At 39.3% G+C, this 23,921-nt stretch overlaps 1 protein-coding gene across 26 annotated transcripts in view; it reads right to left on the bottom strand.

The window, feature by feature from the left end:
* LOC130551911 (adhesion G protein-coupled receptor L3-like) overlaps positions 1–23,921 on the bottom strand; it is a 234,235-nt gene that overhangs the window by 139,963 nt on the left and 70,351 nt on the right. For all 26 annotated transcript variants that reach the window (XM_057329936.1, XM_057329960.1, XM_057330007.1 and 23 more), the window contains exon 2: positions 10,229–10,410. In XM_057329936.1, the coding sequence (XP_057185919.1) occupies positions 10,229–10,283 (55 nt within the window). In that variant the 5' untranslated portion in view covers positions 10,284–10,410. The remainder of the gene's footprint in view (positions 1–10,228; positions 10,411–23,921) is intronic.

The raw sequence follows: 23,921 nt of genomic DNA, 5'->3' as shown, positions 1-23,921 counted from the left end.
CCAACATGTGTGTGTGTGGTGTGTGTGTGTTAATGTTAAAAAGGAGGCAGAAGTGTTGTTTAAATTCACAAGGGCCGTGACAAAATCCGTGGGCACAAGAAATGGGCAACACTACCAATCGGTGGTTTATAACTGGTTTTGCATCACTTACTGGATTTTACACTGGACTTCAATTAACAACCCAAAACCGTAAGCTGTTTCAACTATTTTTTTAACTGTTTTTTTTAACTGTTTCTTATATTTATAATATAATGTAATGTAATATCATTAAAAATGTATATAAAATAAAATAAAAATTTAATCATACAAACTGCACAAGTGTAATTAAGTTACAACAAAATTATAGAAAGAAATGTTATAGCTTGTTCAAAGTCAAAGTCTGCTTTATTGTCAATTCTGCCACATGTACAGTACATACATATAGAGGATTGAAATTGCGTTACTCTCAGACCCATGGTGCATACAAATATCACTACACAGAATTAAAATATATATCAAAAATACAGATAAATACAGATTATCATATATATGTAAAATACAACTTTTACAAGCAGGGATATTTAAAAAAAGAAGATAGGTAATGGCAGATAGAGTGCAAACCAGTGAAATATATAACAGTGCAGATGTGAGGTAGTGCAAAGAGCTTATTAGTCTGTTTAAAGTGACAAAGAGAGCAGGCTTTGTTTAACCTGTCTGAAGAGGTAGTTGAAGAGGGGCAGACTGATGCTGAATGAGGTAGTGAGCAGTCCAATGCTGCATAAAGTGACAAGTGCGTGTCAGTGTATGTTGTGGTGGGGGGGGTTGGGAGTGGAAGGACCTGCGGATGAGGTCAGAGTTCAGTGGTGCATGGGCAAGAGATGGGGGGAAGGGTGGGGAGGGAGTTTAGCTTCCTGACTGCCTGGTGGATGAAGCTCTCTTTTAGTCTGCTGTTCCTGGCCTGGAGACTCCGCAGTCTCCTCCCTGATGGCAGCAGCCTGAAGAAGCTGTGTGTCGGGTGGGTGGGATCACCTGCAATGCAGAGGGCTTTGCGGGTGTGACGGGTTCCATAAATGTCCTGGAGGGAGGGGAGAGAGACACCAAAGATCTTCTCAGCTGCTCTCACTATGCACTGGAGGGTCTTGCGGCAGTATGCGTTGCAGGCGCCATACCACACAGTCATGCAGCCAGTCAGAAGGCTCTCGATGGTGCCTCTGTAGAAGGTGCACATGATGGGGGCTGGTGCTCTTGCTCGTCTCAGTTTGCGGAGGAAGTAGAGACGCTGCTGTGCTTTCTTGGCCAGTGCTGCGGTGTTGTTAGTCCAGGAGAGATCCTAAGTGATGTGCACCCCCAGGAACTTGGTGCTGCTCACTTTCTCCACAGTCGCACCATTGACGGTCAGAGGAGCATGATGAGTGTGTACTCTCCTGAAGTCACTGCACCACCTGGCCAGGTGGCTCACCTCGCTCCTGTAGTTTGTCTCCTCTCTGTTGCTAATGAGACCCACCACAGTCGTGTCGTCCGCAAACTTGATGAAGAGGTTGGAGTCGTGTGACGGTGTGCAGTCGTGGGTCAGCAGGGTGTAGAGGAGGGGGCTAAGCACACATCCTTGGGGGGCCCCCGTGTTGAGTGTGATGGTACTGGATGTGTTACTGCTGACCCGTACTGCCTGAGGTCTCCCCGTCAGGAAATCCAACAGCTAGTATTTAGTCCCAGCTGGACCAATTTGTGAGTGAGCTGTTGAGGGATGATTGTTTTAAATGCTGAACTGAAGTCTATGAACAGCATTCTGACATAAGAGTCTTTTTTGTCCAGACGAGTGAGTGCAGCATGGAGGGCAGTGGCTATGGCATCATCCGTCGAGCGCTTGGACCAATATGCAAATTGGAAGGGGTCCACAGGGAGGGGGGAGGACAGACTTGATGTTGTGCACGACTAGCCGTTCAAAGCACTTCATGAGAATAGGAGTAAGTGCAACTGGACAGTAGTCATTGAAGCAGGATGGAGATGACTTCTTTGGAACGGGAATGATGGTGGTAGCTTTGAAGCATGTGGGGACCATATCCTGACTCAGCAAGATGTTGAAAATGTCTGTGAAGACATCAGTGAGTTCTACAGCACAGTCTCTCAGCACGCGCCCCGAAATGTTGTCAGGACCCAGAGCTTTGCGCGCATTGATCCTTCTGAGGGATCTCCTCACACTGTCCGGGGACAGCGTCATCACCTGGTCACCAGGAGGAGGTGAGGTCTTCTGTGCAGCGGTGCCGTTTTGTGCCTAAAAGCGAGCGAAGAAGGCGTTCAGCTCTTTTAACAGGGAGATGGTGTTGTCACAGGTCTGCGGTGCGGGTATGTAGTCCGTGATGGTCTGAATTCCCTGCCACAGGTTAAGAGTGTCTCTGCTGTCGCTGAAGCGATGGGCTATTCTCCTGGAGTACTGTCTCTTAGCCTCACTGATGCCCCGGGCTAGATTGGTCCTGGCTGTCTTCAGGCTCTTCAGGCTCTTCTCATCTCCAGCTCTGAAGGCAGCGTTCCGAGCCTTGAGGAGAATATAGACCTCTCCCCTGTCATCCACAGCTTCTGGTTGGCCCACACTGTGATGGTCTTTGTGACCATTACATCGTCAATGCACTTGTTGATGTAGGCAGTGACAGTCTCTGTGTACTCTTGGAGGTCTGTGGTGTTATTGCTTGTGGCAGCCTGCTTAAAACATATTCCAGTCAGTGGTATTAAAACAGTCTTGAAGTACCTCCGACAACCCTTCTGGCCACACCTGTATCTGTTTGCAAACTGGTTTGGTGACTTTAACGAGCGGTCTGTACGCAGGCATTAGCATGACAGTGATGTGGTCTGAGGTGCCAAGATGGGGAGGGGTAGGGCCTTGTAAGATCCTTTCTGGGTGGTGTAAACAAAGTCCGCGCTTAGCCCTCTTCTGCTTTCTCTCACGCCGCTTGTGGCATTTCCACAGTGGGCGAGATGCAGTAGTGAGGGTCGGTTATGGTGTAGTCCTCCGGAGAAGACTAAGGTCCCCGCAGCTCTTCAGCTTGCGTGAAGTTTACTGTAGCTCTAAAAATTTTGTTTTTCCAACATGGAGAAGAAACTCACGACTGTGTTTGCGCTTAAAGACCGATAAACAAAAACACTGCGACTTGCAAGACAGAAAACACGAAAACACCGTTCTGTCAGGAGAGAGAGAAGCCGCAGCGTGTGCATGCGCAGCCATCTTGGTTCGAATGTTAATGAAAGTTCGACTACAAGACAGCATGTAAAAAGATAGCAAAATTAATGCAAAATTAAAACTATGCCGCTATGGCAACACAATATATTAATTAGGTTTCATTCAAAAGAAATGTGCCAAGCTGTCTCGAATCCTACATTTCTTTTCAGCGCACAATCCAGTTTTAGAAGTGCCGTTATTATATCGCTTTGTTTGAACATTAGCATCTGAAAACGAAACAACCCATTATATGTTGTAATTACATTGCGTGTAAGTATTAAAAAATACTCTCTAATGTGCTTGTTTGTCACGGTATATACTGTAGGTAATGTGTCAAAAGAGATATTTACGTACATGGTGCCATTAGAGCAACAGTGTTCAATGTGTTTACTGCACTTTCCAAAAAGCTCCCACATTTGACCACATTATATAAATTATGGTGTTTAGCGTAATTAATGCATGTGTTTAATTATTTTGTTTGTGATAAATAAAAATAATACTAATTTGCTGAAACCAGAAATCACAATGGTTGTATTCTCATTTTAGAGTTAACTCAGAGACTCAGTAGCTCTGATGTTTTTTTTAAGTGTAATATTTCCAGTAAAAAAGATTTGTTTCTAATACATAGACAGCACTTTGCCCAAAAAGCCATTTTATTTTAAATATTGTGATTTATGATAAAACATTTAAAGGCTAAAACACGTCAAATATGTGAAAACTACAATATTTTCCTTCTGCATTAACTAATATTTCCCCATGCTTCGCTACTAACAGATCATGTTTAAGACCTCTTCAGAATAAATAAACTCTTTATTTACTTAATGTGAAAAATAATTAAATGAATCAAAAATAAGACAGTTAATTAAAAAAAACATTTTAACATTTTTAACCTAATATTTTTACTTTTTCTAATTATTATTATTAATAGTAGTAGTATTTATTATATTATTATCATCATTATTATTGTTGTTGTTTAAAAGAGTAAAAATGTTGAAATGTTTTTCATTAAATCTCTTATTTATTTATTTATCATATACATTTATTTACAAGTAAATACAGAGTTTACCTACTTTAATAAGGTAAATAATATTGTTATCATTATTATTATGCTCTATTAAAGTCTCTGGGGTAAACTTGAACTCAACTGCAATTCTAACAAATAAAAGAAGCTTCCCCGTCTGTCTCTCTCTCTCTCTCTCTTTCCCCTAGGGCTTTACTAAAGCCAGAACTGCTGTTTGTGCAGATTACAAGAAGATGCAGCTAAATGAGCACTTGAGTTTAATATCCTCGATATCCCCACATGCGTGCGCAATCTGGCAACGGTGTCTCAAGGTTACGATCTGAACGAGTCTCCTGCGAGCTATAGATGCGCAGAATGAGCTCGCAATAAGTACCTGGCCGGTTAGACCCATGGAGCAGAAATGTTGTTTTTTTAATAGTTCATCTTTTTAAGTGAACACTATTATAGCTACAAATCCCTGCAGTCAAAATAACTTGAAAATGCGCTAATTAAAAAAGACATGGGAAGGCTTGAGTAAAATTAATTAGACTCTTTTAGCAAACACGCTCATGTCCGAGCGCTATTATCAACTGTCCCTGAACAAAAAAAATTAATTAAGACTGTCAAAAATATCCTGACTGACACAAAACTATTTTTTAACCTTTCTCTTGGTGTAGTCTTAAGAGATGGAGATATTTCATCTAACCACTAATACTGATATACACTATATACATGCATTTAACCCTCGTCATGTGTTTGCATCGTTATCAGTTAGGACAACATTATGAATGTAAATGAGATATACATCGACTGTTAAGCTTGTGATATAGCATATTTTAATGTAGTTGTCTAAATACATTTAAAGAAAAATGTCTTAGACTATTGCAACACTTTATAATAACCTTTGTTAAAGGAACAGTTTACGCCAAAAAAAATTCACTCATTCACTTTCTCACCTTCATGCCATCCCAGATGTTGTATAAGCGGTTTTCTCTCACAAACCTCTCGTTTCGCTTCGGAAGACTTTGACACGTATTTTATGATGGATGAATGTATATGCTTTTTTGGAGTGTTGCCATTTTGAGTACCTTGTTAGCAGATAACATGACAGCATTTTAATAGAAAATAATTTGTTTAAGTTCATCTGAAGAAATGAAGTCATGTACATCTGGGAAGGCAGGAGAGCATGATGGTACATTATGAGATAGTTTTCATGTTCGAGTGAACTAATCCTTTAATAATTCAATACGAACCATTATAAAATACATACATAATTTGTGGAATTTCTAAGTATTTTAACAAAAAAGAAGCAGAGCTGAACCTTTGGAATTTCATTAGATAGAAATGTTACGCCATGATAATATTGATGTATATTTTTTACCACATCCATGAGGCTTTGGTTACATCAACAGGAAAATTATTACAGAGGAGGAAAGTTATTACATTTTGATAAAAGATAATGAAGAATACTTTTTTCTTGATAAAAACATGCACCGCTAATAATGTTTCCATGACGACCAGATGACTGTCCATGATATCCTGCATACTGCAAAGCAATTTTACCAAAACATTATTATAAACATGAAATACTGACTAGATTTAAAAGAGAGAAAAGAACCTACTATATTACAGCTACGGCTGAAACCTGTTGTCTGGAACAAAGATGAACTACATTTATATTTGGCAGACGCTTTCACCAGTATGTGCAATCCCTGGGATCGAACTATGACCTTGGCGTTGCTAGCGCCTTGCTCTTACCACTGAGCCATAGGAAAGCTTAACTAAAAAGTAGGGTTGTCAACGTTAACGCATATGCGATTTTTTCAGACTAACGCGCTAAAATATTAAACGCAATTAACGCAGCATCCGTTTTTTTTTTCAAAAACACACAAGAGAGAGCTCTCAATTATACTGCACTTCAATGTTGAACGGCTATAGTTATGTTAAAATAAAGAAAAAATAATCCCTTTAATGGAGACATCAGTTGCGGTACTCATATCAGAATGTTGGCTTTCATTCATAAAATGATGCTGTTAAATAAATATGTTGTTTCTACATTAATTTGGAGATTAAATATGAAATTATTAGAATGTAAAAGTATATTTAAAAACGATTAATGTGCGATTAATCGTGATTAATCACAGAAAAATGTGTGATTAATCAGATTTTTTTTTATCGACTGACAGCACTACTAAAAAGTTAATACAAAAATATTTTACCACAAAATACACCTTTATAATAAAAATACGGCTGTGTATTAATCCTCTAAATTAAAGAAAGAATTACCCAACAAGTTTACTTTAGATTTTTATTTATATGATGCATTTTGAAAACTTGTTTGCTCCAGGAGTTTGAAGATATCAGAAATTCTGCCCTTGAGTCGGGAGGCTCACAAACACGCATTGCTTCAGACAGAGATGTTTCCATACGGTTGCATCATGGCACAGATGAAGAGAAGAGTTCAGGTTATTTATTCAATGTGTGTGAGAGTGCAAAGGTGGGTGTGAAACACACCCAGGTACTAGGTAGAAACCCTTTGATATATTTGTCTACCCAAGACCTGCCTGCCCTATTTTTTAATCGTTGGTCTATGTGCATATGCATCATTTGGTCTCGCAGGTTCTCCTTCATAACGCATATGTTTTTTCATACCCTGTTTATCTCTATGTTTAAGAGGAGGCACATTCACCTCCAGACATAGATAATAGATTACTTACTAATGCTGGGGCCACACCAAAAGATTTTTTTTAAATCTTATAAGTGTTTTAAACGGTGAGAGACCACAAACACGAGGAGAAAAAATCCTAGATTTAATCATTTTGCTCCTATAATGTGTGGTGCTCCGTGATGTGACAAAGAAAGCACACCACACACCAACAGATTTTCAAACAGAGTCCTGACTGTGAACACAGGAAATTTCGCAAATTCTCTCGAGATTTCAGAATAAGTTACTTATTATTTCACTGTAAGCTTTGTTTATTATATATGTGTTCAATATTAAAAAATGTGTGCATATAATCTTTTATGTAATTTTAAAAATATCATTCATCGTTGAGAAATTGCTCAAGCAGCGTCGTCTAAAGCATTTAAGGTGGCACAGCACAAGATATCATTTTATTGCAACTCAAATATTGTTGTATTTATTGTTGTCTTCACAGTAATTAAAAAATAATATTAATACAGTTTTGTAAAAAATAGCTGCTGACATTATCACCCGAAAGAGTCTACTGGCTCCACTAGCTCCAGTGGACCTATTTTTTCTGTTCCACCTTAAAGCATCTGCACACTCGGACTCCTACCACTACCGTCACTTGCACATAGCCTGTTTTTTTTATTTATTCGTAATTGCGATGATAGTGTTTGTAATGCTTTTGACAGAAAATTGACAAATAAAAGAAAAGGGTTTGGTTGAAGTCATGACTATGGTTGTTATACTTCTGTCAGCTGGCTTTCTAATAGGGTATTGTTTTGTTCCACATGACAATCAACAGAGTTCTTATGCGTTTGTCCTCGGGGTTTCCCCCACACATCAGGATTTATGATCGTAAATATTCAACATGTTGAATATTTAAGATTCGCGTTCGGGGCGGCTCCGATGTTCTTCCGATCAGGTTCATTTACTCTTAACACACACCACACCACACCACAGGGAAATCTGATAAGATCATCTTTAGAGCCGTTTAAGATCATCGGGACTTTACCTAGGATTGTCGGAAGGGGAGAATTTGGCCCGATTATCTTTTGGTGTGGCCCCAGCATAAGCATTTTTACTCTAAAGTACATGTTGATGTATCTGAAGTATCTGTACTTTATCAAAAGGGTTTTTCTTTGGAAAAAAATGTACTTCACTACATTATAAAACATATATATTTACTCCACTACATTTCATATATACATTTTCTCTAAATTGTTTTATTGTTTTTTACCTTTAATACTTAAGTACTCAAGTATTTTTGCTAAGTAAAAGTAAAAATGTACTTAAGTGTCGAGGCTAAAAAACATGTAAATGTATTTTTGAAAAGTAGTTTTCTATAAAAATAGAAAATTACTATTTTTACAGGATATTTTTTAAGTGTATACTCAAATGTGCTTCATTTATGTCTCTCATACGAAAATTCTCCATCCCAGTGAAATCACAGTGAAATTGTAGTAAAAAGTAAAATGTCAAATCTGTTGTTTTTTGGGTGGGGGGGCTTTCATCATGCCTTTAATGACAAAGGACAGTCAAGAGATGACAGGAAAGCATGGGCTGGACATGGGGGAGCGGGACCGGCAAAGGACCGTTGAGACGGGAATCGAACTCAGGGTGCCGCGAGCGCACCAGCGCTATATGTCGGCACACTACCCACAGGGCTATAGCCGGCGCCAACTAACCTGTCACTTTTTTTACTTTTACTGACAAACATATGCAATTTTAAGTTCAGAAAGATGCCACCTACAGCAAAATATCTTCATCCCATCATGTCCCATCTGCTGAGCCCATAAAACAGAACAGAACCCTCTAAAAAATGAAAGTTAAAATAATTTTAAAATTACAATAATAAAATGTTCAGTACTTACTCGTGTATTAATTGCTCTATAAGAGGTATTGCTATTGTGTAGGAACCCTAAATTGTTGAGGAACAATTGTGCAAATGTTGGTGGAGACACCTTTTTTCAATTTAACAAGGTCATGTCACACACACTTACATTGTAAAAAACTTTTAAAAAAAGTGTTATATTACAGCAGTTGGAGCGCAAAATGTTTTACGTTTCTCATGTTATTTCACACCTGACATTTTCAGTCTATTTCTGTAATTTGCCGTTTTTTACTGCATTTCAAAAGTATGTGATAATTCTGTAAAATTATTTTTTTTTTAAAGTGGGCATTTGTTAGACTTTCCAAGGTGGATGCTTTTAATCAATTTGCCTGAGAATCAACCCCATGATATTTCCGTTGCTGGCAACATGAGCTCCTAGTTGATCTACAACAAATCTGCTCTACGTCACAGTGACACAGATCTGTCAAGATCCAAAACAAACACACGTCATGTTGTTTGCATGTCTGACAAAACGCCATGACTTTCAACATGCCCCACAGGCGCCATATTTGATGTGTGTGCCGTTTTGTGAAAGCTTTCCATGACTACACTCCTGCAGAAGTTCTCGTTTCTTTCCTATGCAACAAAAACAAACGTTATTCTCTGCTGTGTTTGTGTGTGTTGTGGGATTAATTGCGAGCTCTATTAAACACTGGGAGTGGAATTAAATGAAACAGGAAATATTTGGTTCTTTTAAAGTAGGATAGTAGGTAAGAGAGAATGAAGAGAAAGAGATTGTGGGTTGTTTAGAGCAGTGGTTCTCAGACTGGGGACCGTGGCCCTCTGGGGGGCCCCAAGATGGATCCAGGGGGGCCACAGATTTTGTAGCATTTTATGAAATATAGAAACTTATAATTAATTTTATGCAATCAAACATCAGAAAAATAAGACCACCAGTCAAAAGAATTGATGTTCCAGCATTGTATAACTGAATATGTTTTTGAATAAATTAAAATTCTAAGTTTAATTAAATACATTTTCATTTGGGGGGGACGCAAAGCGATGCACCCTACACAAAAGGGGGCCTTACAACTGAAAAGTTTGGGAAAGGTGATACAGAATCACAGCTCCAGTTTCACCAGTACAGTCAGTCCACTTCACAAGTGCTTCGCTATGTCAACTCTAAATGTAATAATACACCGGCTGTAGATATTGACTGAATCCCAATTTGCATACTGTCAATCCTATATTTTGTAACAGGGCTATTCAACTCAACGTCACTATGCACTACTTACTTTTGAGTGAGCACTTGGAAGGGTGCAGGGCATTACGTTCTCATAAGTGATCATTTGTATATTATATACTTCACTAGTGGCTCTTCCTGAATGGTTTATGTCAGTTACCAATGTTTGAAATGACCCTAACTTATTATTCCTGAAGTACACTACATTGGTGCAACTATAACATTCGTAATTCACAAATAGGTTTTTGACACGTAGGTAGCGAGTAAAAACTCACCTAGAGTTGCAGGGCCCAGCAGTCCGGCCAATAACAGCACTCGTACAATCCCCATGGCCCCGCCCCTTGTCCTGGATTGGTTAATATGAGTGTGGCTCCTCCTCTTCCTAGGATTGGCCGGGTGCGTGAGAAGTGAGGTCACTAGAGATTTGCGGCTCAGTGGTTCTTGCAGCTACAGTCACCTATAAATACAACAAAGAAAATGGTTTGTTAGCACAATAGCTGACGGGAAATAAAACACAGCTTACTGTTAGCAAATCTAGCATTTTTTGCTTTGCCATTTTTTACTCTCTGTCGCTATTTCTGTTTGAATCATGAAACTGCAGGGTCCTTTACGCACTTACCTTTAAAGTCAAATGTTGTCAAACTATTTTTGCTAAATCGTCATTAAAAATCAGTATTACTTGCTCTAAAAACGCAATTTGTTGGTCTATTTTAACCAACAAATTGTACAGCTCTTTCAAACACCAAAACAGGTTAACGACAAACTCTAAAACGCATTTTACTTTGTTTCCTCAAAAACTAAGAAGCACTACTTTGGCCAGAATGATGACAGCATTGGAATGTCCAAGGTTAAAGGTCAACATGACGATGACATTTTCACTCATCGTATGTGGACTGAAAAGTAAACATCTTTTCATGACTTGCTTCGGCTTATAGAATACTAAATGCATAAATAGCTGCACATTTCTGTGTGGGAAGCGAGGTGAGGACTCCCATGATGCATTGCACCTTAGCCGTGCTGTTAATTATGTCTCAAATGTCTAAAAACTCCAAATTATGATAGTAAACAGACATACGGCACTTCATTCACAACTGACAGAATGCACAGACACATATCTGCCCTCACACACGTTGCCGTGTGGAGATGTTTTCAGGCCACATAATGATGGGAGGATGCAGATACCAACAAGCTTATCAACACCTCTCTCTCTCTCGCTCGCTCCTTTCCTTCTGTTGTTTTGTGGTCTTCCTGATAAAGGCTCCTGTGGTATTCGGGAGCGCTCGGCTCGCCGCGGTGGATATGAATAGGTGCTGATGTTTACGGATTCTTCAGGCTTGAAATGTCGAGAGGGATTTGCATGAGGAAAGATCAAATAGCGAACCACGGGGGGAGGGGGATTGGGAGGTTGGGATTGTAGAGTTTCTACCGGAAACAGACTCCGGGAGACGTGACCACCGGAAAGACAACATCTGAAGAATTCATTTAGCTCACTCAAAAGTTAAAATCCCTGTTTTGTGTGAGGGGCAAACCAAAATATTCACTTTACCTAAAACCTAACCCCAGGGATAGTTCACCCAAAACAAAAATTCGGTCAGCATTTATTCACCCACATGTCGATTAAAACCTGTGCATGACTCTTTCTTCTGCAAATCACGAAAGAAGATATTTTGAGAAATGTCCCAGTGTCCATACAGTGGAAGTCAATGGGGTACCAAACTGTTTGGTTACCAACGTTCTTCACAATATCTTATTTTGTGTTCTGCAGAAGAAAGTCATACAGGTTTGGAACGCATGATGGTGAATACATCTTTCATTTTTGCGTGAACTATCCCTTTAAAAAACAAATTTGGCCGAAGGATCACTAAAATCAGATTTAGTTTCACTGTATTACAAACACACAACCACAGAATAAGATTTTGTCAGCAATATGCAAAAAATCTTCTCAAAAATGCATGCAGGCTGTGATAGATGGATCGACCAATCAGAGAAAAGAGGGGCATGCCGGGAGATGCAGAAGAGGCTAGCAGACGATGCTTGAATCCCCAGTGTCAGCGCAATCGCTGGCCTTTTTGTGCCCAGATTCCCTGTCGTCAGCGGGTGCATTGGGCTTTTTTGCTCGCCGAATAAACTGTCACATACTTTTAGTAAGATTCAGGTTCTTCTGTATAAAGATGCACAGACACCACATGGGAGAGAGAAAGAGGGGGGGAGCTGTGAATCCACACATGTGAAAAATGACACTTGCACACATACACACACACCCAAAAGTGGCAGCACATGGTTAGCTGCGGTTTAGGACTTCTCAGTGCTATCTATAAATGAGGGTGAGATTTTTCAGAAATTATCACATCCAGTTACACCTCTTGTGTGATTTTACCCGACTTATTTCATTGCCTCTCTCGCTCTTGCGCGCTCGTTCTTCAAAACAAAATGCTTTCCTCCACGTTAAACAAAACGAAATTTCCTTCCGTTGCGGACCGATGCCAGACTGAGGAAGCAGCCGCGTACAAACACGTTCATAAGCTCAGAAGCTAGTTTTGGATCTTCTTCAACTTAAAATTACCACCGGAAAACATTTAAGGTCACACGCTCGCCTGCGTCAACATATGCTCAACACATGCACGTTCAGTGGGGAATTAAGATTGATCTTAAAAACACACACTTTTGGCATACGCATTTTCATTAGTATATTATACACACACACATTAATGAGTGTTGCTTTTCTGACTTTCTCAGATATTTAACTACAGCCCAAGTGAGACAAAATAATGAGAGGTGCACAAAAAAATAAAGAAAAAGACACAACTTTCATGAATCTATGGGCTCTCTGTGGACCAGGGTGCCTAAATGAGTTCTAGTTTGGCAGGAAACTGGTAATCTTATTATAAAATACATAGTTTATTACAATTAAACCACATTTACTTGTCCTAAAGGGATCGTGCATAGTTCAAACATGAACTTCTATCATCAATTAACACCCTCCAGTTGATCCAAACCTGTATACATTTATTTGTTATGTCGAACACAAAAGAATCTAATTTGAAGTATGTGGGAAACCGAACAGTTCTGGGGTGCCATTGACTAACCCCAGGTATAGTTCACCCAAAATAAATATTCGGTCAGCATTTATTCACCCCCATGTCGATTAAAACCTGTGCATGACTGTAAATCACGAAAGAAGATATTTTGAGAAATGTCCCAGTGTCCATACAGTGGAAGTCAATGGGGTCCCAAACTGTTTGGTTACCAACGTTCTTCACAATATCTTATTTTGTGTTCTGCAGAAGAAAGTCATACAGGTTTGAAACACATGATGGTGAATAAATAAACATTTTTTTATTTTTGCGTGAACTATCCCTTTAAAAACCAAACCGAACAGTTCTGGGGTGCCATTTACTCCCATAGTAGCTTTTCTTCTATGGTAGTCAATGGTGCCCCAGAATTGTTCTGTTACAAACATTCTTCAAAATACCTTCTTTCTTTGTGTTCAGCAAAACAAAATTCATAGACGTTTGGAACAACTTGAGAGTGAAAATGTTGACAGAATTTCCATTTTGGGTGAACTATCCTTTTACAAATAAGGTTGTTGAAATTGTTATTCACAGAGATCCCATAAAATATATTTTTTTAAAAGGTCTTTTTGAAGAATAATTTCTCTATTAACTTTTTTAATAGTCTTTTTTATGTTATGCAAGAACCATACGGAATGACGAATTTTAGGAACCATTTTTAGGAGTGTATCCTCTACAGATAACACAAACCAAACCATAGTAGGTCACTCTACATGCCTGATCCTGTAGGCAGTTCCTGGTCAGAATCAATTGAAAAGTAGACCAGGCTCATTCTCAAAGCGTTTGTGGTGTAGTTGGGATAAAGACAAAAATTCGTTCAGAGCCGTTTGAAAACTGACATTAAAGCAGGGAGATGCACATCACACAAAAGTCACTGGATCGGATGTTCAAGAAGTGACACAGAAGGAGGACAAGCATGGAGAAGAACTGCTGCTGGCACGCATTCTTATCTGGACATCATTAAATGTGTGTTATCTGCACATCCCCCTGTGTGTGTGTGTGTGTGTGTGTGTGTGTGTGTAGGACGGAGTACATATCATGATAACCATCAGGGTGTGTTGGTTGGAACGGTGCGCTCTGTAGGGCGACAAAAGCTTTCATTAGGATGAGCTCCATTCACATACACACATACAGTAACACAATCCTGTAACACATATGCTATCAGATGAGAGGGTGAATATAATGGTTCCACTGTACTGACTAACCTGAATCTCTCAGAGAGAGAGAGAGAGAGAGAGAGAGAGAGAGATGTGCTATTACTGCTAACTGGTGTTTGGTATTTGTCTGCTAGTCAGACTGGGAGTCCAGTCGGCCAAAACAAGCGAGGACCTCCTAACCATCTTAGGCTAGTATAAGATATGTTTTTCATACTCAATTGTCTTTTTGATCATGTTATCATCAATGCACATTCACTGTCTTGTACTGGAATGTCTTTCAGAAAATGCAAATGTAGTTTTGCCAGAGAAAACATTATAATGAACAATTGCCAGTGCTCAAGACATCAAAATAAATACACACATACCCCACACACACTCATTTGCACTTTGATCTGATTTGTTTCTACTCTTTGCATGGGTTTTTACTATGGGTGGAACAAGCATTTTATAGCAGGACTTTTTAAAAACAATGTATGATACCATGTAGATGTGTATATGGAGCCGTGTGGCTCACTTTACAAAAAAAAGTTAAATGTTTGTGTGTCTATTGTTTCTTTTAATTCTAAACATTTTTATTTAGTTTTTCTAACATGCTGTATGGGTCAAGGTGAATTTTATTATACTTTTAAGGTAGTTTTATTATAATTTGCTTTCATTCTGTTGCCGAATTCATTGTTTTTATTTAAATTGTTTGTGTGGATATGATTTAAAATGTATGATTTATTTGCTTTATATAAAAACAATTAATTCGGCAACAAAATTAAATTTTGGTAGTTTTATGTAGTTTTATTATAATTTGCTTTAATTTTGTTGCCGAATTCATTGTTTTTATTTAAACTGTTTGTGTGGATATACATTTTTTTAAATAAGAGAAAGTTCAAATCATTTTTCTATAAAAGCATACACCTTCAGTGACGAAACCAAACACAACTCAGCCATTCAACCTTCAGTTAGTAAAAATGAATGTTTAGCAATTATAAAGACACACACACAAAGAAAAATAAATAACTCTGTCACTGTTTGTCTAGTTTGATGTTGACGCATGTTACGACCATTAAAGAGTAAATCTCAGAGTCCCACACACCCCGTGTGTTTGCAAATATACCAGACTTGTGTTTTGATTTCTCGCTGGAGACATTTGCCTGTTCTACCTCACTTGCTTTTGTATATTCTACATTCTACCGCATACTGAAGCGCGCAGCCCCAACAGACAGACAAGTGAACAAACAAACAAATGAACAAATGAACAAACAAAGGGACAAATTAACAAACAAATGAAAAACAAACAAACAAAAGAACAAATTAATGAGCAAATTAATAAATAAACAAGTGAAAAAATAACAAACAAAAATTGAACAAATCAGCAAACAAACAAAGATTCTCTTCCTTGCGTTTCTTCCTAGGGAAGCATCACTATTACAATAGCTCTTAAATAGTTTGAATCATTCAACCTGACCTCACAGGAATTCGTAACTATTTTACTTATTCGTATAAATTTGTGCATTGTGAATCGTACTAAAACGTACGATTACTAGAAAAAAAGCAATACTGAAGCCCGATTCATTAAACCTAACGTGGAGCGATTACAAATCATACCAAAATGTACACACGAGATCGTACTAATTAGCCACCTCGTAAAATAGTTACGCCTTTGCAGTAGACATATGCCCGGTTAACCAAAAATATATATCACGTGATTTATGCACAATTTGTGAGTGCAATACGATAAAATGCTGCTGCATCCGAAAGCCAGAGGGCGCTCTCGTGCAGAAACTCCAAATTTTCGCACTGCAGAAGAAGACCGTAACACAAGTAGTTCTAGATCCTCAAGTAGATCCTCAAGACTCCTCAGGTATTTTCATGATAATAAAGTATATTTATAATGATCATGTTTGACGGGTGTTGCTTTTTCAAATGCACGTTATAAGCGACTTAAACTCGCACTGCTTTTAGATGAGCAGCATTTCCTACTGATCCCAGAGCCGTGCTTCACGGACAAGAAACGCATCAATAAAATAATCGATATTTTGCATTATCGCAGCCAACTCGGTTTCAGCAGGATTTAGTGCTAACCGCGGTTAACCGGGCACTTGCCTACTTTGCAGTGAGATTGTGTTGCATCATTTTATCAGAACCTTCAGTGTCAAATCCCGTCCGGCACGGTTTGTGCCATGGACATGAATAATACTTCAAATGGTGTCGTTTGTTGTACATTTTGAGCGATCACACACAATTTTCACCCCAGTTTAAGACTTGATTTTAACAAAATTCAACATCTAATAGTACAGACATGAATGATGGACCTGAGGCATCTCGAGACCAGAACATCACAGAGACTTGAAGTTGGGCTCTTTTGACTTTGGATGGTAAGTAACTACGAAGAACCAAAAGCTTGCACCCAGAGAAATTACAACAATCTAGAACTGCCCTAGTAACCATCAAAACACCTTAGCAACCACAATGCCGTAGTGTCTTAGGACGCTTTCCCACCTTTAGTTCGGTTCATTTGGTCCAGACCAATGGCAAAAAATGATACCTTGTAGCATTGGCGTTGGTTCTTTTTCACACCACACTGATTGCTTTTGTCCGAACCAGTTGAAACGAACAAAATGAAGTCACGTGACAACATTCAAATCACTTGTTGGCGAGAGAACGTATTTCCTAAACTGCTTTTTTAAACGAAATAAACTCACCGTCAACATCGTGTGTCAGATGTGGTAACGTTAGCCCGGTCAACTGTGCTAGCATCAGTCGCATGGTGATCTCAACAACATTCACCGGGTCAACATCCGGGTTTGTCCCAAGTATATTATCAAGGTCATCGTACCAGGGGAATTTGTACATCCTGCACTTGGATGTATTGCTGGCTGAGTTTCTTTACCTTAACCCATCTTAGTTCCACAGATCTATTAAACCCCCTTTCCCTGAGTTGTTTGCTAAACAATGAAAATATCCCGCTGTTCTTGTGAGTTTTCGAAATGTAATATGGTCATCAGACCAAATTTCTACGAGGCTCCGCACCAAACTCCAAGTTTGTCCACGAGCTGCCATTCTAGTGCAAACTGTCAACAAACACTTGTCATCATTCTTTAATGCACAGCATAGCTGACTACGGAAGCTTGTTTAGTCCAAAAAAGTGCAGTACATTTTGCATTTAGGTCTGTTCGAGGTCCAATCACGTTCTCACCACAAACGAACCGCTCCAGGTGGTCTTGGTACGTTTATTTGTTCCGCTTTTGGTGCCCACTCGAGTGTGATTGCGGCATTCGCACCTGCCCAAACGAACCGCACCAAGATGAAAAACGAACTCTAGTGCGATTCAACCGTACTAAATGAGTCAGGTGTGAAAGCACTCTTAGTTCTTCTTTTTTTTAGATAGATTGTGTTGTTTCATCTCTGTGCACTTCATCAGACAAAAGCCACCTGCTAAGTGACTGAAAGAGTTTCGCAGTTCTACACAATCACAGAGAAACAGCTGTTGATCGGGACACACCTGATACATGCTCTTCACTCGGTTTGTCTTACTGAATTACTTCCCGCTGGTACAATATGGTCCTCCGCGCGTGGCGTCCGATAAGGCGCTGAGTCCTTCAATCACTGCCAGCGTCCAATCGTTCGCCCTCTGATCGCGTGACGCATACCGCAGCGGCCCGTGCAGGATGTCAGCTGTCGCTCATTCAGGGCAGACAGACACGTCTCTTCCTCCATCTGTTCATCCTCTGTGTCTCTATGATCTCATTCGACACTGCTGCACACCACCTTAGAGGCTGACGGTGAAGCTCGCTGTGTAGAGCGTGTGTGTGTGCAGGTGTAAAAGTTTATTGCTCAGTATGTCCGTCAGGAGAAGGTGTTATTGCTTTTGCCCCAGAGGACCGCAAGAGAGTAAGAGTGAGAGCCAAAAAGAGTGCAAAATCGAGAGAGAGAGAGAGAGAGAGAGAGAGAGAGAGAGAGAGAGAGAGAGGAAGACGACTTTTCACAGTCCCTGCCTGGTTCACCTTTATTATGGAAATGTGTCTTTTTGTCAACTCTCTGGATAAAATAATAATTGGTATTAGTTGAAGTACTGCTACCATCGTATTGGACAGACAAAAACACCAACATTATTAGTCCAATCCCAGACTGTAGTAGCAGAATCAGGCATTCATTAATTCTCTGTATTATTTACATAAATATATGATTATAAGTGATGAATCAATATGACTAGGAAGATGCATTAAGTAAACAGTGCTTATTTGCTTTTCTAGTAAGACTGGATGAGCAGATGAAACATAGTTGAAACAAAAGTTGTGATTGTCTTTACTCCCCCTAACACTACATATATAAAAGTGAAAGCTTCTGAAATGAGAAATAAATGTAGGCAGGGTTTTTCCTGCATAGAGAAATTGGAGGCGGCCGCCTCCGTCAAATGTCGTGCCGCCTCAGACTCTCGCCAAAATTATGTTGGGTGTCTTCACAAGAAATGCTGCGTGCATTTATCATACTGTCATTTGTAACTGCAGTTGCAACATTACGCCACAGTGGAGGCGCTGTTTCGTTATCAGCACACTGAGGCGCAGAGTTGCAGAACAAGAGCCAGCCTGTGTTTGACTGCTGTTTGTTTTGCATCCGAGTACGTATTATTTCTTGAAATGTCTTAAATGAACATGACATACATCATTGTAATGTCTTTAGCTGTGCAGTTGGATCGTTGAATCAGCGTATACTGTACACAGCGAGTTCGCCAGTATGAACGCACATTGCGTTCAGAACGACTCGCACACGAATGACTCATTTGAACAGATTCATTTAAACTATTGAACTTTTCAGTCACCAGCGAATGTAAGAGATCATTGAATCATTTAAAGTGAACCACAAAGAATGCAAGATGTGAATGTGCTGACTTAAAGTTTGTCCTCAGCTCTGGAAAATATTTTGCAGAAGAAACCTTGTAATAACTTGACAATAAATAAAAACATTTGATAATGTGTGATAGCTACTTGCGCATGCACAGTAGCTAAAGCGACCTCGGAAAAGGTGATTTTTAGTGCAATTTAAGCTTAGCAAAGCAAAGTTATGGTACAGTCCATATAAGGTTTAATTACTGAACGCAAATATGCTATTTAATTGTGATTTTAGAAATACAGTATTGTGGCGAACCACAAGTAATATGAGAGGAGACATTCACCAAGGTACTGTACCTTTAAGGGAGGGAGGAGTTAGTTGTGTTGTTCCTGTTTTGTGATGTGTGTGCTGTGGTTTTACTTGACTCGCTGTTCGGTGTGAGAGTTATATTAAAGTGGAGAGTAAGCGGACCCGACACATCTTCGTTTTTGTCTCCTCGTTTATTGCACTCCACAGTATCTGATTTCCACCATTCAAAGAGATAGGACTGTTGACTGGCTATGACGTAAATAACTGCCCAGAGGCGTTGCAAACATGGCCGCCGATTGGCACAACATCCATAAACTGACTTTGATATTATTCATATAGTTTAAGAGGTTAAATCATTTGAAAGAGGGTCTGGTGTCCTCGAGCAAACATCAATTTTGGCAGAAGGACACATGCACGGTCAACTCTCAGCATAAGAAAGTGAGATCTCTGTATACAACAGCTTTAACCACAGTGATTCTATCTCATTGAGATAAAATTATGTTTTGGAGACAACGGCTCGCTGTTGAAAAGTACAGCCATTAATCACAGCAACGTTAAGCGAGAAAAAAAGAAGAGAGAGAGGCAGAAAATGAATTGTATAATGAAGGAAAACACTGTCTATTGTTAAACATTCAAGAGCCAATGAGACATTTTCTCATTACACAGTAAATGTATCAAATAAAAAATGGAAATGAACATCAAGCATCCAAATGGTGCTGTGTGTTGGTTTTTCAGATGTGGCAGGAAATTCTTTTGGCAAAACTAGAGTTTTGCTGTGTTGCAAGATATATTGGGTATTAGCTAAAACTCAGCACAATGTATTCCCAATTGTCCCAACAGCCCAATTGTCGAGTATGTTGCGAGCCGTAAAAGTGCCATTTCTGGCAATGGATGAAAATGGGAGTCATGGTAACCGGAAGCTGGTTGTCTCCATGGCAGCGTAAGGTGCGATAACTTTGGCTCAGAAAGGTCAATAAATAATTGTAGAGGAGAACACAGGCACACTTCAAAGGAAGTTATTTTACCTGTATATTCACCAACACGCACACAAAAGCACTATATCTCTTACTCTCTTTTTTTGCATTTTATCCTTTCTCTTTATAAGTCTGTCCTTTGATGGTCTATAGGGAACAAAAAGCCTCTATCTGAATAACATCTTCTGCATTCAAATTCAAAGCAATCCCGAATGTGGCTCTCTCCTCTCGCGGGCCTTTATTGAGTAATATTTTCATCTTTTCATCTTTGGCGAGATTGTAAATCGCACGATGCGTAAAGCCTCCGTCCCAGCGTCCGCGCTCAGCCGGTGCATAATAACGCATGCAGATGATTGTAAACTTCTAAACAACTCTTCTCTTTCAGACGGATCTCTGGAGGGGCTTCGGTGTGTGCGATGCTAAAACCAGAGCCGTTTTTCAAAAACCGACGACAGCCATGCATAAATTATGCTACATTTTGTCCTTGTGCCAAGCAACTCGCCAACAGAATAATTATGTAGGATGAGAAGATATCAGTATCCCAGCATTCTCTGCCTTTTTTTAGGTTTGGAGACCGACTAGAACCAGCAAAAGCCAACTGAAGCCGGTTTAACCTTAGCTGTTTCTAAGCAGAAGTTAATACGTCTCCACCTCATAGAAGTGCGGTGAGAATGAGTTTCTGAACTTCTCTGAAATGCTTGAAAAAAATCAACCCAATTAAAATATACGCAGTCATTCTCAAGCAGTTTCGCTGGAACGTCGACATGCAGTCTGTTTCAGCCCTGTTGACAGCTCATTAAACCCTCGGACTCAGTCTGCCAGTCTAACCCGTAGCTATGGAGGGGGTTGGGAGGTTACAACAGTAGTAATATTACTTTACAAGATGTTAACAAACCAGACGCTTTCATGTTACAGTATCGCCGCATGTTAATCAGTGAATTTTAAAAGAGTTTGGTTCACTGGAATAAAAACATATTGCAGTAAAACTAGAGGAACCATATTTTTGGCACAACCCTTAAAAAAATGAACCATGGTTTTACAACGATAACAATAGTTTATATATTTGCAGTAAACTTGTAAGCACTTAGCAGTTTATCAAAAAATGATTACAACACTTTTACTATTAAACTAAATATAATATTGATATATTCATGCAATATCCTTACAATGCTTACATCCTAAACCTCCCGCCCAATGTGTGCCATGGAGAGTTTATTACTTTTCAAAATGCACTGTTCCTTCAAAATGTTCTTTGATGCCAAGAACCTTTTGGTTCCATAAAGAACCTTAAACATCTGAAGAACTTTTCTGTTTCACGAAGGGTTCTTTGGCGAAAAAAGATGATAAAAAAGTAAGAAAGAGAAGGTTCTTTAAAGAATGGTTCTTTGTGGAACCAAAAATAGTTCTTTATTTTCACACCTTTATTTTTAAGAGTGTGACTGGACAATTTTTGTCTGGCAAATGCTGAAAGCGTAATAAAATACCAACGACTCACACAGAAGAAGAGAACCAAAGACATGACCAGAACATCACAGACACAAAGCACAAACAATCAAAAAGCGTTGCTCTAGCAACCACACCTCGTACTAGTTGTACCGCTCACATTTTTCTCCGAAAATGTGAATATATATATATATATATTTGAATTTGGTGTATATGGGCTTCAACTGACAAACTGCAACTTTTGCTCTGTGGAATATTGGTTGTCTGAGACTCAAAAGAACTTCAGCAGGTTCAGATGGTTAAACGTCTAACCAGCAAATGAAGTGAGAAGATGATGATTTGTACAGTTATTTTCAGGTGATTGAGATTGTTGGTTTGGGGTTTAGCTCAGCCACATGATGTGGGCCTAATTGCCAACACACACACACATACACAAACACCACCTGCCAAAGACGCAATGAGTCGCTCTGAGCTTGATTTGCCATGCAAATATAATCTCTTTATTAGGACGAGTGCTGGGAGCCACAGGCCGCACAACTCATTTTACACCTAAACATCATTCACTGCCTTTGTTCTGATTGTATACACCGACTGTGTTTATGTGTGTGTGTGTGTGTGTGTGTGTGTGTGTGTGTGTGTGTGTGTGTGTGTGTGCGTGTCACAACTTGATCTTACATGACTTGTGACACTTAGGATGCTCCATTATGTTCTAAGTAGCTTTGTCTTAATTGTTCGCTTGTTTTAGTATAGTAAAAGTGTAGTAACAATGACTTTTTGGCAGATTGATTACCATTAGTATTACCATAATTATAAAACAAATGTGACCCTGTCTGTGACTTTTTTTTTTTTTAATGCATTTGGCAGACGCTTTTATCAAAGGCGATTTACATTGCATTATACTAAACATGGTATCTGAGTCCGTGCAATCCCCTGGGATCGAACCCACGACCCATGCCCTAACCACTGAGCCACAGGAAAGCCAAGCTAAAGTCTCAATGATTTCAATTTTTGACATGACACTACTCAGTCTATATTAAAGACATCAAGGTTGTTTTTCACAGATTGTTCTTTACATCAGTGATTCTCAAACTGGGGGCCCCAAGATGGATCTGGTGGGGGGGGGGCGCAGATTTTGTGGCATTTGATGAAATACAGAACATTTTCATAGATTTTATGCTATCAAACATTAGAAAAATAAGACTGCCAACCAAAAGAATTGACATTCCAACATTGTATAACTGAATATGTTTTGGGTTTAATTAAAATTCTAAGTTTAAGATTACAAGTCTTTATTTGGGGGGCCACAAAGCGATGCACTCTACACAAAGGGGGCCTTACAATGAAAAAGTCTGCGAACCACTGATTTACATCACATATAATGTGTTTTTTTGTTGTTGTAGAACACGGTAAATCACAAAAAGAATGACTTTAGCTGGGTTTTCACATGCAGGGTCACAAATATGATTAAACTATGGTTACCGTGGTAATAACCTAGTAAATCAGAGGCTACTATGGTTTTACTACACATATCACATTTAAGCTATGGTTACTGAAGTAAAACTACAGTTCAAATTCTGTAGAAAAAAACTCATCTGAATGGCTCTGCTGAGAAGTGATTTCATAAGAATTTTAACCTGACCTGACTCTGGCATATTGGCAAATCAGAGCCATCTAAAACATCTGTAGCATCTTCCTGAGCTTTTTCTTTATTTTTTATTTTTCTTTATTTCTGACTAGGAGAAACCACTGTGATGTTTCTTTACAGATGTGTGTGTGTGTGTGTGTGTGTGTGCGTGTGTGTGTGTGGCGCTGTTAATCTTGTTAAGTTGATCTGATCCTTGTTTAAAAGATCTAGGCTAATTGAGCTGAAACAAACCTCATCTCCATGGCAACTCCATGGAGACCCGTTTGAGCTGTTGGAAGATCTGAGCTCCACTTTCAGAGGAAGAGAGCGAGACGCAGGTCTCTGGTGTGAGCAGATGGTGCAGCTCAATTAGACTCTCTCCATCACTTTTAGCACAACACATCAACAAAACAAAACACAATCAACAACATGAGCCTTTACTTCTCTCTCTCTCTCTCTCTCTCTCTCTCTCTCTCTCTCTCTCGCTCAGGTGTAAATGAGAGAGCCCTGTGAGCTCTGCAGGTGTAAACCATCAGAATCCTCCAGAAGGTTGTTGACATTAATTAACC

The sequence above is a fragment of the Triplophysa rosa genome, linkage group LG1, assembly GCF_024868665.1.
Source record: "Triplophysa rosa linkage group LG1, Trosa_1v2, whole genome shotgun sequence".
Taxonomy (NCBI): Eukaryota; Metazoa; Chordata; class Actinopteri; order Cypriniformes; family Nemacheilidae; genus Triplophysa; species Triplophysa rosa.
The sequence above is the reverse complement of the archived record's forward strand: the minus strand, read 5'-3'. Positions and strand labels throughout refer to the sequence as shown.